The following is an 18,537-nucleotide window of genomic DNA, read 5'->3' as shown; positions in this document are numbered from 1 at the left end:
TGTCCTTTGATGCACAAAAGTATTCAGTTTTGAGGAGGTTCCATATATCTTTTTTATCTTTTGTTGTGTGTGCTTTGGATGTCAAGTCTAAGAAACCACTGCCCACCACAAGATCTTGAAGATGCTTCCCTATATTTTCTTCCAGGAGTTTTATGGTCCTGGCTCTTATTTTTAGGTCTTTGATCCATTTTGAGTTTATTTTTATAGAAGGTGTGAGATAGGGGTCCTCTTTCATTCTTTTGAATATGGATATCCAGTTCTCCCAGCACCATTTGTTGAACAGACTGTTCTGTCCCAGTTGAGTGGACTTGTCGGCCTTACTGAAAATGAATTGACCATAATTGTACAGGTCTATTTCTGAACTCTTAATTCAGTTCCATTGATCATTATGCCTTTGTTTATGTCAGGGTCATGCCGTTTTGACCTCTGTAGCTTTGTAATATGCAGCGTGAGTCCTCCAACTTCATTCTTCTTTTTCAAGATGTTTTTGGCTATTTGGGGCCTGTTATCCTTCCAACTAAATTTGATAATTGGCTTTTCCAATTCTTCAGAGTAGGCTGTTGGAATTTTGATTGGAATTGCATCGAATCTGTAAATCAGTTTGGGTAGTATTAACATCTTAATGATATTTAATCTGCCAATCCATGAACACAGAATGTCCTTCCATTTATTTAGGTCTTCTTTGTTTTCTTTTACTGATGTTTTGTAGTTTTCTGAAACTACATATTTTTTACATCTTTGGTTAAATTTATTCCTAGATATTTGATTCTTTTAGTTGGTATTATAAATGGAATTTTTTTCTTGATTTCCTCCAAGATTGTTTATTACTAGTGTGTAGATATGCTACTGATTTTTACATGTTGATCTTGAATCCCGCAACTTTGCTGAACTCATTTATTAGCTCTAGTAGATTTGTTGTAGATTTTTCTGGACTTTCTAAATATAGCATCATGTCATCTGCAAATAGGGAAAATTTTACTTCTTCCTTTCTGATTTGGATGCCTTTTATTTCCTTTTCTTGCCTGATAGCTCTAGCTAGAACATTCAGCACAGTGTTGAATGGGAGCGGTGACAGTGGGCATCCTTGTCTCGTTAGATGTCAGAGGGAAAGCTTTCAGTCTTCCACCGTTGAGTATGATGTTAGCTTTGGGTTTTTCATATTTGTCCTTTATCATGTTGAGGAAGTTTCCTTCTATTCCTATTTTTCATAGTGTTTTTATTAAGAAAGGATGCTAGATTTTGTCAAATGCTTTTTCTGCATCAATCAGGATCATGTGGTTTTCCCTTTTGATTTCTCAATGTGGTAGGTTACATTGATTTTCTTGTGTTGAACCACCCATGCATATCTGGAATAGAACCCACTTCATCACCGTGTATAATTCTTTTAATGTTCTTTTGCATTTGAATTGTAGAGGACTTTTGCATATATATTCATTAGAGAGATTGGTTGGTAATTTTCTTTTCTTGTAATATCTTTATCTGGCTTTGGTATTAGGGTATTACCAGCTTCATAAAATGATGTTGTGTTCCCTCCTCTTCAGTTTTTTGGAAAAGTTTGAGCCAGACTGGTATTAATTCTTGGAATGATTAGCAGAATTCACCTGTGAAGCCTTCTAGTCCTGGGCTTTTCTTTGTTGGGAGGTTTTGACGACTGATTCAATCTCTCTATTTGTGATTGGTTTGTTGAGGTCTTCTATTTCTTGTAGGTGTTTGTGTGTTTCTAGAAAGTTGTCCATTTCATCGAAGTTGTCTAAATTGTTGGCATGGATGTTCATAGTATCCTCTTACAATCTTTTTTATTTCTGTGTGGTCAATAGTAATGTCCCCCCTCTCATTTCTGATTTTATTTATTTGCAGCTTCTCTCTTTTTTTCTTTTTCAATTTTATTGATCTTCTCAAAGAACCAACTTTTGGTTTTGTTGATTCTCTATTTTTTTTTTTTGTTCTGAATTTCATTTATTTTTGCTCTAATCTTTATTATTGCTTTCTTTTTGTTTGCTTCTAGTTCCTCCAGGTACGTAGTTAGGTCTTCCATTTTACCTCTTTCTTCCTTTTTATTGTAGACTTTTAGGACTATAAATTTTTCTCTCAGCACTGCCTTTGCTGCATCCCATGTATTTTGTTATGTTGTGTTCTCATTTTCATTCTCTTGAGGTATTTACTGATTTCTCTTGCAATTTCTTCTTTGACTCACTGATTGTGTATGAGTGTGTTACTTAACCCCTTTGTATTTGTGAATTTTCCCATTCTCCGCCTGTTACTGATTTCCAGCTTCATTCCATTATGATTGGAGAAAGTGCTTTTTTCAGCCTTTTAAAATTTATCAAGACTTGTTTTGTGACCCAACATGTGTATCCTGGAGAATGATCCATGAGCACTCGAGAAGAATGTATATCCTGTTGTTTTGGGGTACAATGTTCTGTATATGTCTGTTAGGTCTAGTTCATTTATCATGTTATTCAAGTTTTCTGTTTCCTTATTGATCCTTTGTTTAGATGTTCTATCTATTGATGAGAGTGGTATATTGAGGTGTCCAACTATTATTGTAGAGATGTCTGTTTCTCACTTTAGTTTTGCCAGTGTTTGTCTCATGTATTTTGGGGCACCATGGTTAGGTGCGTAAATATTTATGATTATTATTTCTTCTTGGTGGATTGCCCCTTTTATTAATACATAATTTCCTTCCTTGTCTCATAACGTTTTTGCATTTAAAGTCTATTTTGTCTGATATTAGTATCAGCTCTTTTTTTTTGGTTACTGTTTACATACAATATTTTCCAGCCTTTCACTTCCAAGTTTATTTGTATCCTTTAGGTCTAAGGTGAGTCTCTTGTAGATAGCATATAGATGGATCATATTTTTTAATCCACTCTGCCAATTCGTGTCATTTGATTGGAGAGTTTAATCCATTAACATTCAGTATTATTACTATAAAGGCAGTACTTCAACAGTTCTATCTTTTGGCTTTTATTTATCATTTCTTCTTTGTTGAAACGTCTGTTCAAGTCCTTTGCCCATGTTTTGATTGGGTTGTTTGTCTTTTCGTAGTTGAGTTTATTATATATTCTATATTGTAGGCCCTTATCAGAAAAGGATTTCCAAATATTTTCTCTCATTCTTTATGTTATCTTTTTACTTTTTTCATAGTATCCTTTGATAAATGTCAGTGGAGTCCAATTTACTTTGTTTTCTTTCTTGTGCTTTTGGTCTAAGAATCCATTGCCAAATTCAAGACCATGAAGACTTATTCCATGATTTTTTTCTGAGTTCTATAGTTACAGCTCTTACATTTAAGTTTTGGTCCATTTTGAGTTAATTTTTCTATTTGTTGTGAGGTAGAATTTCAACTTCATTCTTTTGTATGTGGAGATCCACACACCTTTTTAAAAATAAACTTTTCATTTTAGAATTACTTTAAATTTACAGAAAAGTTGGCAAAAATAGCACAGAGCACTCCCATATCCATTACCCAGTTTCTCCTAAATTTATTGTCTTTCATAATCATGGTTATTTGTCAAACTAAGAAATTAACATTGGTACAGTACTAATAACTTAAGTATTGACTTTATTTGAGTTTACCAGTTTTTTCACTAACCTAGTTTTACGGTTCCAGGATCAAAACCAGGATACCACATTTCATTTTGACTAACTGTAACTCTAATTATTTCCTTAGGTTAAACCTGGAAAACCTTTCCAACAATAGTACTCAGATCCCCTTTGACATTTCCTGGTACCTGATTTAGTGTTGAATCAGAAATGACACCAAGGGTGTAAAAGTGGATTATCAAGGGTGGTGGGAATTTGAAGGAGAGAGAAAATACTTAGGATTGAAAAGTGTTGGTTTAACCATTTGAAGAAGATGGTAAAGTGAATGGTGGAGGAAAGAAATGGTAGATTGGTCGGCATATTGACCTTGACTTACTACTTCCCTTCTAGGTTCAGTGTACAAAACCTGAGTGTAGGAAATGGAGGCAACTTACAAAGGAAATGCAGCTTACGCCACAGATAGCAAGGACTTATCGATGTGGTATGAAGCCAAATACTACTGTTAAGGTATGATGTCTCTTGGTTTCTTTTTCAATTAATTGGTACATTAATTTAGTTGCCAATAAATGGTAGTGATGTGTATTTTTTCATTTACTGTATTGGTCGTTGTGTCAGGTTTGTATTTGCCCCCGTGTAAAAGAACCCGAACTACGATGACTTAGCCAAATGGGTTTTATTTGTCTCTTATTACAAACACTGTGAAAATAGGCAATCCTGGGTTGGTATAGTTGGGCCAGGAAGGTGTAGAGGACCCAGTTTCCTTCTAACTTCCAGCTTAGCCACCTTTAGTTAGTTTTCATTCTCAAGGCCACAAGATGTTTGCTGAATCACCAGAGAGCATGTCTAAATTCCAGGCAGAAAAAAAGAGAAGGGCAAAGTGCAAGACAAGTTGTGCCATCTGAGCCCATCCCTCTTTTATTGGGGAAACAGAAGCTTTCCAGGAGGTTCCAACAGTGGATTTCTATTTCTGTCTCATTGGGTAGAACAGGATCACCATAGCTACCCTGAGTTGCAGTGGGGATAAAGGAAGGAAATATTTTATGACCAAGCATGTTGCAATGCCAAAAAACCACCAGGATCCTGTTAGTAAAAAAGAAGAAATAAGTAGATGTGTTTGGGCAGTTAGTATTCTGTCATAGTTGGTATTCTGTGCCTTTTGAAGATTTGGAAATTAGGTAGTGTTTAAAATTATGTAGTGTTACTGCTTTAGCATGTTAAAGGCGCTGATCTACACAAATGTCACTAATACCTTTATTACTTTAAAGAATATTAGAATCCCTCTAATCCTAGAGTGGTGTTTTTTTTTTTTCCCAGATTTTAATGAGATATAAATATATTCATTTATCATATATTCCATCCAAAGTATACAATCAGTGTCTCATAGTATCATCACTTATTTGTGCAATAATCATCACACTCACTTTTAGACCATTTTCATTACTCCAAAAAGAAAACTATCAGATAGACACAAAAAAAAGAAAACGCAAAACAGTCCTTTTCCCTTATCTTCCCTAGTGGTGTAATATACCAGTTACTCTTGATGAAAGAATTTTAAGGTATTACCTTTAACTACAGACCATAGCTTACAATAGGTATTTCCCCCCACATCCCATTCTGTTATTAAGTCTTTGTACCACTGTTTTCATTTGTACCAGTTCTTGTAAGTTCTTATTTAAATTTGTAGTATTAATCAGTGATATACCTGCCCAGAGTGGTTTTTAGTATCTTCACAAAGTTACACAATCATCACCAGCAAAGTACTTTCTTAGTTCAAATATTTCACTTTTAAAGAATGAAATGGAAAGTTTTATAAAGTTTATGATGAAGTTTTTTTTTTTTTTTTATCTTCATTTTATTGAGATATATTCACATACCATGCAGTCATACAAAACAAATCGTACTTTCGATTGTTTACAGTACCATTACATAGTGGTACATTCATCACCCAAATCAATCCCTGGCACCTTCATTAGCACACACACAAAAATAATAAGAATAATAATTGGAGTGAAAAAGAGCAATTGAAGTAAAAAAGAACACTGGGTACCTTTGTCTGTTTGTTTCCTTCCCCTATTTTTCTACTCATCCATATGATCAAGTTTTTAAAAGCCCATGATTTAAAAATAAATTATTTAAAACAGTTCATAAAATAATTTGGAAAATATTACAAAGTGAGATGAGAAAAAAGGGTATGAACACTTAAGAGTTAGATTTTTTCATTTAAAATTTTACATAAGTATTACATGAATATAATTTCAGGATTTTAAAAAATTAAATTGGACATATATTTGTGTATGTGTATATATACATATTATATACAAGTAGAAAGTGAAAGTCTTTCTTAACCTTCTCCTGATTCCCCCTTTCAGAGGTAACCAGTCTTAAAAATCTGTTTATCCTGTTAAATCATTTGTTATGCATTTAATTACATATTTTTTGAAGACATATTTTTAAGGCTCTTGATATTAAGATTCCACACTACTTTTTAAAGATTTAAAGACCCATAATCTAGAGTGATCATAATGGCAAAACTGACCTTTGCTGAGTGGTAGTATTTTTAATAGATATAAAATAACATCTTAATTTTTTTATTGACGTATAATTACATACTTTAAATGCACACATGTTAAATGTATAGTTAATTGCATTTTGATAAGTATCTACATTGTATAGCCAATATGCCAATCAACTGTATACATTATTTCCGTCACCCCCCCAAATTTCAGTTATTCTTCTCCCTTAACCCCACCCTGAGGCAACCACTATTCAGATTTCTATCCCAATAGATTAATTTTGCCTCCTCTTGAACTTTGTAAAAATGGAACCAGTCAGTATTTATTCTCTTGTGTCTGAATTCTTTCACTGAGTAAAATTGCTTCTGAGATTCATCTGTGTTGCTTCATATATCGATAGTGTGTTTTTACTCTAGATGACATTGTATAAATATAGTGCAGTTAGTTTAACCACTCTTCTGTTGGTGAACATTAACATTGTTTTAAATTTTTTGCTTTTATGAATAAAAAGGTAGCAAAGTTTCATGCAACTGTTTTTGTGGACTTGTTTTCTTTTCTTATGGATAAATATGTAGGAGTAGAATTGCTGAGTATATGGTACATTTATGTTTATTTTAAGAGGCTGCCAGCTTTCCACAGTGGCTATACCATATTACACTCTCAATAGCCATGTATGGGAGATAAAGCATTTTGCAGTGGTGCGGTTTGTTTATTTTTTTAAATTACTTATTTATTTTATTTACTTTCACCAGTCTAGTGCTATGTAATGATATCTCATTGTGGTTTGAATTCAGTTTGCATTTCCCTGATGACTAATGATGTTAAGCATCTTTTCATGTGTTTATTGACCATTCATAGTTCCTCTTTGGAGAAATATCTGTTCAAGTTGCTTTTAAACATTGGGTTTATCTTTTTATTAATTGGTAGGAGTTCTTTAGGTAGTCTGGATATGAGAGGTGTATTTTGAAAATTTGTTCTAGTCTATGTCTTGCCTTTTTGTTTTCTTAATAGGTCTTTAAAATATATATATATATTTTTAGCTTAGTCGTAGATTTGTAGAAAAATTGTGCAGAGTACAGAGTTCTCTTATACTCTCTCCCCCCTAACATTTAGTTTCCTTATTATTGACATCTTTTGTTAGTGTAGTAACTTTGTTACAATGGATGAAACAATATTATTATATTATACTATTAATTATAGTCTGTAGTTTACATTAGAATTGACTCTTTGTTTTGTAGAGTTCTCTGTTCTTCCTTTCTTTCCTTAGAGAAGTTGTCAATTTACTTAAAAATAATGCAGAAAATAAAGAGTTCCCATATACCCCTCTACTGTTAACACTTGGAATCGGTGTGGTACATTTGTAACAATTGATGACAATATTATTATAATTGTACTATTAACTATAATCCATGGTTTATATTAGAGTTCTCTGTGTTATATAGTCCTATTTTTTTAAAAAAAATTCTTATTCTAGTAACATATATATTACATAAAATTTCCTCCTTTTAACCACCTTCAAATATATAATTCAATGGTGTTAATTAGATTGACAATGCTGTGCTACCATTACCAAAACTTTTCTGTCACCCCAAAGAGAAACTCTATACCAATTAAAAGCTTTAACTATGCATTCCCTACCCAACCCTGAGCCCTGGTAACCTGGATTCTAGTTTTTCACGTTATGAATTAATTTGCGTATTCTAATTGCTTGGTATCAGTGACATTATACAATATTTGCCTTTGTGTCTGGCTTATTTCACTCAATGTGATGGCTGCATGTTTCATTGATGTTGCAGCATGCATCAGAACTTCATTCCTTTTTACAGCTGAATACTTTTCCATTGTTTGTTGTATGTTTGTCCATTCATTTTATTTATCCATTCATCAGGACATTTGGGTTACTTCCACCTTTTCACAATTCTGAATATTTGCAGCTGGGAACACTGGTGTGGAAGTATCTGTTCAAGTGCCTCTTTGGGGTACATATTCTTAGAAATGGGATTCCTAGGCCTAATGGTAGTCCTATACCTTCTGAGGAACAGCCAAACTGTTTTTCCCAGTAGCTGTACCATTTTACATTCCCACCAACAATTTATGAGGGTTCCCATTTATCCACATCTTCCCCAATACTTATTCTCCTTTTTTAAAACAATAGCTGTGATAGTTTTGTTACAGCTTGCCTAGGTTATGGTGTCCAGTTATTTGGTAAAACAAGTGCTGGCCTGCCACTGTGGGGATATTTCATGGATTTAAATCCTCAGTCAGTTGTTTGCGTTTATGGCTGATTGCATCTAAAATCAACAAAGGAGATTGCCTTCAGTAATGAAGAAGTCTCCTTCAGTCAGTTGAAGGTCTTAAAGAGAGAACTGATAATTTCAGCAGTCAGAAAGAGGAATCTCTCTCTCCACTTCAGCCAGCTAGCTTCTCCTAGGAAATTCATGGAAACTTTATCAGAGTTGCCAGCTTGTGGAATTTGGACTCGCCAATCCTCACAGTCCTCTGAGTATAGTCCTATGATAACTCTCATAATATTTATGTAGTATCTACAGATGTCTCCTGTCCATGCTGTTTCCCTGGAGAACCCTAACTAATACAACAGCCATTCTAATGGGTGTGAAATGGTATCTCACTGTAGTTTTGGTCTGCATTTCCTTAATGCTAATGATGTTGAGCATTTTTTCTTGTGCTTATGGTCCGTTTGTGTATCGTCAATGAGAAGTCTTTTGCCCATTTTTGATAGAATTGTTTGTCTTTTTGTTAGTTAAGAAGTTCTTTATATATTCTGGATATTAAATCCTTGTTAGATATGTGGTTTCCAAATATTTTCTTCCTTTTTGTAAGTTGTCTTTTTACTTTCTTCCCATAAAGTCGTTTGATACAAAAAAAGTTTTTAATGTTGGAAGTCCCACTTATCTCTTTTTTTCTTTTGTTGCTTATGCTTTTGGTGTTAAGGTTAAGAACACCAAAAGTGTTCCCTGACACAAGGTCCTGAAGATGCTTCGATATGTTTTCTCCTAGGTGTTTTATAATTTTGGTTCTTATATTTAGGTGTTTGCTCCATTTTAAGTTCATTTTTGTATATGGTATGAAATAGAGGTCCATCTTCATTCTTTTGCATGTAGATAACCAGTTTACCCAGCACCATTTGTTGAAGAGACTTCTTTCCCCATTGAGCAAACTTGTCACCCTTATAAAAAATCAGTTGTCATAGATGTGTGGGTTTATTTCTGAACTAGCAGTTTGATTCCATTAGTCTTTTATGTCTGTCCTTGTGCCAGTACCATGTTGCTTTGATTACTGTAGCTTGGAAGTAAGTTTTAAAATCAGGAAGTGTGATTCCTCCAACTTTGTTCTTCTTCAAGATGGTTTTGGGGCCCCTTTCCAGTCCATATGAATTTGATGATTGGCTTTTCCATTTCTTCAAAGAATGCTGTTAGAATTTTGATTGGTATTTCATTGATTTTGTAAATTGCTCTGGGTAAAATTGACATCTTCCCAATATTGAGTCTTCCAATCATGAACACAGAATGTCCTTTCATTTTTTAAGTCTTCTTTGATTTCTTTTTGCAGTGTTTTGTTGTTCTTTTGTGTAGAAGCCCTTTTCATCCTTGGTTGAACTTATACCTAGATATTTGATTCTTTTAGTTGCTTTTGTAAATGGATTTTTTCCACTTGATTTTCTCTTTGGATTCTTCATTACTAGCTTATAACAACACTGATTTTTGAGTGTTGATCTTGTATCCTGCCTTTTTACTGAATTTGTTTAATAGCTCTAGTAGTTTTGTTGTCGGTTTTTCAGGATCCAGTTTGTATAGGATTAAGTCATCTGTGCATGGGGAAAGTTCTACTTCTTCCTTTTCAATTTGGATGCCTTTTATTTCCTTTCCTTTCTTTATTACTCTGGCTAGAACTTCCAGTCAATGCTGAATAACAGTGGTGACAGTGGACTTACTTTTCTTGTTCCTGAACTTAGAAAATTTTCATTCTTTGCTATTGAATATAACATTAACTGTGGGTTTTTAAATATACATGCTGTTTATCATGTTGAGGAAGTTTCCTTCTATTCCTAGTTTTATGAGTGTTTATATCAAGAATGGGTGTTGGATTTTGTCAAATATCTTTTCCACGATAACTGAGATGATATGTGGCTCTTTTCCTTCCTCCTATTAATGTGATGTTAATTTATTTATTTTCTTACATTGAGCCATGTGTTCCAGTTTGCTAATGCTGCCAGAATGCAAAACACCACAGATGGATTGGCTTTTATAAAAGGAGGTTTATTTGGTTACACAGTTACAGTCTTAAGGCCATAAAAATGTCCAAGGTAGCACATCAACGATCGGGTACCTTCACTGAAGGATGGCCAGTGGTGTCCGGAAAACCTCTGTTAGCTGGGAAGGCACGTGGCTGGTGTCTGCTCCAGAGTTCTAGTTTCAAAATGGCTTTCTCCCAGGACATTCCTCTCTAGGCTGTAGCTGCTCTTCAAAATGTCACTCTCAGTTGCTCTTGGGGCATTTTTCCTCCCTTAGTTTCTGTGTAGCAAAAGTTTGCTTTCCAAGGCTGTCTTCAAACTGTCTTTCATCTGCAGCTACTCTCTCAGCTTCTGTGCATTCTTCAGAGTGTCCCTCTTGGCTGTAGCAAGCGGGCTCCTTCTGTCTGAGCTTATACAGTGCTCCAGTAAACTAATCAAGGCCCATGCTGAATGGGCGGGGCCACACCTCCATGGAATTTACAGTAAAAGATCTCGCCCACAGTTGAGTGATCACATCTCCACAGAAACATCCAATGAAAAATCTCCAACCCAATCAACACCAATCCGTTTCCTGCCCACACAGTCTGCATCAAAGATAATGGTGTTTTGGGGGACATAATACATCCAAACTGGCACACCTTGCTTGCGTACCTGTAATAAATCCCACTTGATCATGGTATATCATTCTTTTAATGTGTTGGATTCAATTTGCTAGTATTTTGTTGAGGACTTTTGCGTCTGTATTTATAAGGGATAGTGGTATGTAATTTTCTTTTCTTATGGTATCTTTGTCTGGTTTTGGTATTAGGGTGATGCTGATGTCATAGAGTGAGTTAGGAAATATTCCTTCCTCTTCAATATTTTGAAAGAGTTTGAGCAGGATTGGTATTAATTCTTCTTGGAATGTTTGGTAGAAATCACCAGTGAAGCTGTATGGTCTTGGGCTTTTCTTTGTTCTTAAGTTTTAAATTACTGATTACATTTCTTTACTTGTTCTTGGTCTTTTGAGATCATCTGTTTTTTCTTGAGTCAGTGTAGGTATTTGTGTGTTTCTAGGAATTTGACCATTTCATCTCACTTTTCTAATTTGTTAGCATGCAGTTGCTCATGGTATCCTCTTATAATCTTTTTTATTTCTCTGTGATCAGTATTAATTTTTCCCTTTCATTTCTGGTTTTAATTATTTGCATCCTCTCTCTATTTTTTCTTTGTCTGTCTAGCTAATTGTTGATTTTGTTGATCTTTTCAAAGAATCAGTTTTTGGTTCCATGGATTTTCTCTCTCTTTTAAAATTATCTTTTTCTTTTTTTTTTTTCCTACTCCTTATTTCCTTCCTTCTGCTCTCTTTGGATTTAATTTGCTCTTATTTTTTTTTTAATTTCCAGTTGTGAGGTTAGGTCTCTGATTTGAGCCCTTCCTTCTTTTTCAACATAAATATTTAAAGCTGTAAATCCCCTCTCAGAGCTGCTTTTGCTTCAGCCCATAAATTTTGGAATGTTGTGTTATTCACCTCAATATATTTCTTAATTTCTCTTGTGATTTCTTCTTTGACCCGTTGGTTGTTTGAGCATGTTAATTTCCACATATTGTGAATTTTTCAGTTATTTCTCTCTTACTAATTTCTAGCTTCATTCCAAATTATCAGAGAAGATACATTGTATGATTTCAGTATTTTTTGATTTATTGAGACTTGTGTCCTAGAATCTGGTCTGTTGTGGATAATGATCCATGTATGCGAGGGAAGAATGTATTCTGCTCTTGTTGGTTGTAGTATTCTATTTATGTTGTTAGGTTTAGTTGGTTTATAGTATCGTTATTAATCTCCTGTTCTTAATGTTTTTTTTTTTTATCATCATTTTATTGAGATATATTCACATACCACGCAGTCATACAAAACAAATTGTACTTTCGATTGTTTACAGTACCATTACATAGTTGTACATTCATCACCTAAATCAATCCCTGACACCTTCATTAGCACACACACAAAAATAACAAGAATAATAATTAGAGTGAAAAAGAGCAATTGAAGTAAAAAAGAACACTGGGTACCTTTGTCTGTTTGTTTGCTTCCCCTACTTTTCTACACATCCATCCATAAACTAGACAAAGTGGAGTTTGGTCCTTATGGCATTCCCAATCCCACTGTCACCCCTCATAAGCTACATTTTTATACAACTGTCTTCGAGGTTCATGGGTTCTGGGTTGTAGTTTAATAGTTTCAGGTATCCACCACCAGCTACCCCAATTCTTTAGAACCTAAAAAAGGTTGTCTAAAGTGTGCGTAAGAGTGCCCACCAGAGTGATCTCTCGGCTCGTTTTGGAATCTCTCTGCCACTGAAGCTTATTTCATTTCCTTTCACATCCCCCTTTTGGTCAAGAAGATGTTCTCCATCCCACGATGCCGGGTCTACATTCCTCCCCGGGAGTCATATTCCACGTTGCCAGGGAGATTGACTTCCCTGGGTGTCTGATCCCACGTAGGGGGGAGGGCAGTGATTTCACCTTTCAAGTTGGCTTAGCCAGAGAGAGAGGGCCACATCTGAGCAACAAAGAGGCATTCAGGAGGAGACTCTTAGGCACAAATACAGGGAGGCCTAGCCTCTCCTTTGCAGCAACCGTCTTCCCAAGGGTAAAACTTATGGTAGAGGGCTCAACCCATCAAACCACCAGTCCCCTGTGTCTGTGGTCATGTTAGCAACCATGGAGGTGGGGTAGGCGAATACCCCTGCATTCTCCACAGGCTCCTCAAGGGGGCACTACATCATTTTTTTTTCCTTGTTTTTCTTTCTTTCTTTTTTTTTTTTTTAACTTTCCCTTCTTTTTTAAATCAACTGTATGAAAAAAAAAGTTAAAAAGAAAACAAACATACAATAAAAGAACATTTCAAAGAGACCATAACAAGGGAGTAAGAAAAAGACAACTAACCTAAGATAACTGCTTAACTTCCAACATGTTCCTACTTTACCCCAAGAAAGTTACATAATATAGCAACATTTCAGTGAACTTGTTCCTACTACATCCATCAGAAATTAACAGACCATAGTCATTTCTGGGCATCCCCAGAACGTTAAATAGCTTATCTGTTCTTCTTGGATTATTGTTCCCCCTTCCTTAATTGCTCTCTATTGCTAGTTCCCCTACATTCTACATTATAAACCATTTGTTTTACATTTTTCAAAGTTCACATTAGTGGTAGCATATAATATTTCTCTTTTTGTGCCTGGCTTATTTCGCTCAGCATTATGTCTTCAAGGTTCATCCATGTTGTCATATGTTTCACCAGATCGTTCCTTCTTACTGCCGCGTAGTATTCCATCGTGTGTATATACCACATTTTATTTATCCACTCATCTGTTGAAGGACATTTGGGTTGTTTCCATCTCTTGGCAATTGTGAATAATGCTGCTATGAACATTGGCGTGCAGATATCTGTTCGTGTCACTGCTTTCCGATCTTCCGGATATATACCGAGAAGTGCAATCGCTGGATCGAATGGTAGCTCTATATCTAGTTTTCTAAGGAACTGCCAGACTGACTTCCAGAGTGGCTGAACCATTATACAGTCCCACCAACAATGAATAAGAGTTCCAATTTCTCCACATCCCCTCCAGCATTTGTAGTTTCCTGTTTGTTTAATGGCAGCCATTCTAACCGGTGTTAGATGGTATCTCATTGTGGTCTTAATTTGCATCTCTCTAATAGCTAGTGAAGCTGAACATTTTTTCATGTGTTTCTTGGCCATTTGTATTTCCTCTTCAGAGAACTGTCTTTTCATATCTTTTGCCCATTTTATAATTGGGCTGTCTGTACTATTGTCATTGAGTTGTAGGATTTCTTTGTATATGCAAGATATCAGTCTTTTGTCAGATACATGGTTTCCAAAAATTTTTTCCCATTGAGTTGGCTGCCTCTTCACCTTTTTGAGAAATTCCTTTGAGGTGCAGAAACTTCTAAGCTTGAGGAGTTCCCATTTATCTATTTTCTCTTTTGTTGCTTGTGCTTTGGGTGTAAAGTCTAGGAAGTGGCCTCCTAATACAAGGTCTTGAAGATGTTTTCCTACATTATCTTCTAGGAGTTTAATGGTACTTTCTTTTATATTGAGATCTTTGGTCCATTTTGAGTTAATTTTTGTGTAGGGGGTGAGGTAGGGGTCCTCTTTCATTCTTTTGGATATGGATATCCAACTCTCCCAGCCCCATTTGTTGAAAAGACCATTATGGCTCAGTTCGGTGACTTTGGGGGCCTTATCAAAGATCAGTCGGCCATAGATCTGAGGGTCTATCTCTGAATTCTCAATTCGATTCCATTGATCTATATGTCTATCTTTGTGCCAGTACCATGCTGTTTTGGCAATTGTGGCTTTATAATAAGCTTCAAAGTCAGGGAGTGTAAGTCCTCCCACTTCGTTTTCCTTTTTTAGAGTGTCTTTAGCAATTCGAGGCATCTTCCCTTTCCAAATAAATTTGATAACTAGCTTTTCCAAGTCTGCAAAGTAGGTTGTTGGAATTTTGATTGGGATTGCATTGAATCTGTAGATGAGTTTGGGTAGAATTGACATCTTAATGACATTTAGCCTTCCTATCCATGAACATGGAATATTTTTCCATCTTTTAAGGTCCCCTTCTATTTCTTTTAGTAGAGTTATGTAGTTTTCTTTGTATAGGTCTTTTACATCTTTGGTTAAGTTTATTCCTAGGTACTTGATTTTTTTAGTTGCTATTGAAAATGGTATCTTTTTCTTGAGTGTCTCTTCAGTTTGTTCATTTCTAGCATATAGAAACATTACTGACTTATGTGCATTAATCTTGTATCCCGCTACTTTGCTAAATTTGTTTATTAGCTCTAGTAGGTGTATCGTTGATTTCTCAGGGTTTTCTAGATATAAGATCATATCATCTGCAAACAATGACAGTTTTGCTTCTTCTTTTCCAATTTGGATGCCTTTTATTTCTTTGTCTTGCCGGATTGCCCTGGCTAGCACTTCCAGCACAATGTTGAATAACAGTGGTGACAGCGGGCATCCTTGTCTTGTTCCTGATCTTAGAGGGAAGGCTTGCAGTCTCTCACCATTGAGTACTATGCTGGCTGTGGGTTTTTCATATATGCTCTTTATCATGTTGAGGAAGTTTCCTTCAATTCCTACCTTTTGAAGTGTTTTTATCAAAAAGGGATGTTGGATTTTGTCAAATGCTTTTTCAGCATCTATTGAGATGATCAATTGATTTTTCCCGTTCGAGTTTTTAATGTGTTGTAATACATTGATTGTTTTTCTTATGTTGAACCATCCTTGCATGCCTGGAATGAACCCCACTTGGTCATGGTGTATGATTTTTTTAATGTGTCTTTGGATTCGATTTGCAAGTATTTTGTTGAGGATTTTTGCATCTATATTCATTAGGGAGATTGGCTGGTAGTTTTCCTTTTTTGTAGCATCCTTGCCTGGTTTTGGTATTAGATTGATGTTAGCTTCATAAAATGAGTTAGGTAGTGTTCCCTTTTCTTCAATGTTTTGAAAGAGTTTGAGTAAGATTGATGTCAGTTCTTTCTGGAAAGTTTGGTAGAATTCCCCTGTGAAGCCATCTGGCCCTGGGCATTTATTTGTGGGAAGATTTTTGATGACTGATTGGATCTCTTTGCTTGTGATGGGTTGGTTAAGGTCTCCTATTTCTTCTCTAGTCAGTCTAGGTTGTTCATATGTTTCCAGGAAATTGTCCATTTCTTCTACATTATCCAGTTTGTTGCCATACAGTTGTTCATAATATCCTCTTATAATTTTTTTAATTTCTTCAGGATCTGCAGTTATGTCACCTTTTTCATTCATTATTTTGTTTATATGGGTCTTCTCTCTTTTTGATTTTGTCAGTCTAGCTAGGGGCTTGTCAATCTTGTTGATCTTCTCAAAGAACCAACTTTTGGTGATATTTATCCTCTCTATTGTTTTTTTTGTTCTCTATGTCATTTATTTCTGCTTTAATCCTTGTTATTTCTTTTCTTCTACTTGGTTTAGGATTGGTTTGCTGTTCATTTTCTAGCTTCTTCAGTTGATCCATTAGTTCTTTGATTTTGGCTCTTTCTTCCTTTTTAATATATGCGTTTAGTGCTATAAATTTCCCCCTCAGCACTGCTTTTGCTGCATCCCATAGGTTTTGGTATGTTGTGTTCTCATTTTCATTCGTCTCTATATATTTAGCAATTTCTCTTGCTATTTCTTCTTTAACCCACTGATTGTTTAGGAGTGTGTTGTTTAACCTCCAGGTATTTGTGAATTTTCTAAGTCTCTGATGGTTATTGACTTCTAATTGTATTCCATTGTGGTCAGAGAATGTGCTTTGAATAATTTCAATCTTTTTAAATTTATTGAGGCTTGTTTTATGTCCCAGCATATGATCTATTCTGGAGAAAGTTCCGTGAGCACTAGAAAAGTATGTGTATCCTGGTGATTTGGGATGTAATGTCCTGTATCTGTCTGTTAAATCTAATTCATTTATCAGATTGTTTAGGTTTTCAATTTCCTTATTGGTCTTCTGTCTGGTTGATCTATCTATAGGAGAGAGTGATGTGTTGAAGTCTCCCACAATTATTGTGGAAACATCAATTGCTTCCTTTAGTTTTGCCAATGTTTCTCTCATGTATTTTGTGGCACCTTGATTGGGTGCATAGACATTTACGATTGTTATTTCTTCTTGCTGAATTGCCCCTTTTATTAGTATGTAGTGGCCTTCTTTGTCTCTCAAAACATCCCTGCATTTGAAGTCTATTTTATCTGAGATTAATATTGCTACACCTGCTTTCTTTTGGCTGTAGCTTGCATGAAATATTTTTTTCCATCCTTTCACTTTCAGTTTCTTTGTGTCCCTGTGTCTAAGATGAGTCTCTTGTATGCAACATATTGATGGTTCATTTTTTTTGATCCATTCTGCGAATCTATATCTTTTAATTGGGGAGTTTAATCCATTTACATTCAACGTTAAAACCGTGAAGGCATTTCTTGAATCGGCCATCTTATCCTTTGGATTATGTTTGCCATATTTTTCCCTCTCTCTATTAATATCCTTTATTGTACCCATACCGAATCTCTTTAGTACTGAACCTTTCTCCAAGTCTCTCTGTCCTGTCTTTGTTTCTCTGTGTGTAGGGCTCCCTTTAGTATCTCCAGTAGGGCAGGTCTCTTGTTAGCAAATTCTCTCAGCATTTCTTTGTCTGTGAAAAATTTAAGCTCTCCCTCAAATTTGAAGGAGAGCTTTGCTGGATAAAGTATTCTTGGCTGGAAATTCCTCTCACTCAGAATTTTAAATATATCGTGCCACTGCCTTCTTGCCTCCATGGTGGCTGCTGAGTACTCACTACTTAGTCTTATGCTGTTTCCTTTGTATGTGGTGAATTGCTTTTCTCTTGCTGCTTTCAGAACTTGCTCCTTCTCTTCTGTGTTTGACAGTGTGATCAGTATATGTCTCGGAGTGGGTTTTTTTGGATTTATTCTATTTGGAGTTCGCTGAGCATTTATGATTTGTGTATTTATGTTGTTTAGAAGATTTGGGAAGTTTTCCCCAACAATTTCTTTGAATACTCTTCCTAGACCTTTACCCTTTTCTTCCCCTTCTGGGACACCAATGAGTCTTATATTCGGACGTTTCATATTATCTATCATATCCCTGAGGTCCATTTCAAGTTTTTCAATTTTTTTCCCCATTCTTTCTTTTATGCTTTCATTTTCCATTTTGTCATCTTCGAGGTCACTGATTCGTTGTTCAACTTCCTCTAGTCTTGTACTATGAGTGTCCAGAATCTTTTTAATTTGGTCAACAGTTTCTTTAATTTCCATAAGATCATCCATTTTTTTATTTAGTCTTGCAATGTCTTCTTTATGCTCTTCTAGGGTCTTCTTGATTTCCTTCATATCCCGTACTATGGTCTCATTGTTCATCTTTAGTTCTTTGAGTAGCTGCTCTAGGTGCTGTGTCTCTTCTGGTCTTTTGATTTGGGTGCTTGGGCTTGGGTTATCCATATCGTCTGGTTTTTTCATATGCTTTATAATTTTCTGTTGTTTTTGGCCTCGTGGCATTTGCTGAACTTGATAGGGTTCTTTTAGGATTCGTAGACCAGTTGAAGTCCTTATCTCTAATTTATCAGATCTACAGCTTCGTGGAGTACACTTTCTCTAACTAACCAGCAGGTGGCGTCCACGAGCCACCTGTTCTCCACAAGCCAGATCTCCCCTGCTTA

General features: G+C 35.4%; 1 protein-coding gene across 2 annotated transcripts in view; it reads left to right on the top strand.

Moving 5' to 3' along the window:
* The window catches only part of KDM1B (lysine demethylase 1B), a 62,119-nt gene that overhangs the window by 8,420 nt on the left and 35,162 nt on the right, over positions 1–18,537 (top strand). For both annotated transcript variants that reach the window (XM_037842127.1, XM_037842129.1), the window contains one exon: positions 3,937–4,053. In XM_037842127.1, the coding sequence (XP_037698055.1) occupies positions 3,937–4,053 (117 nt within the window). The remainder of the gene's footprint in view (positions 1–3,936; positions 4,054–18,537) is intronic.

The sequence above is a fragment of the Choloepus didactylus genome, chromosome 7, assembly GCF_015220235.1.
Source record: "Choloepus didactylus isolate mChoDid1 chromosome 7, mChoDid1.pri, whole genome shotgun sequence".
In the NCBI taxonomy this organism is placed as follows: Eukaryota; Metazoa; Chordata; class Mammalia; order Pilosa; family Megalonychidae; genus Choloepus; species Choloepus didactylus.
This window is presented reverse-complemented; position numbering and strand designations above follow the sequence as displayed.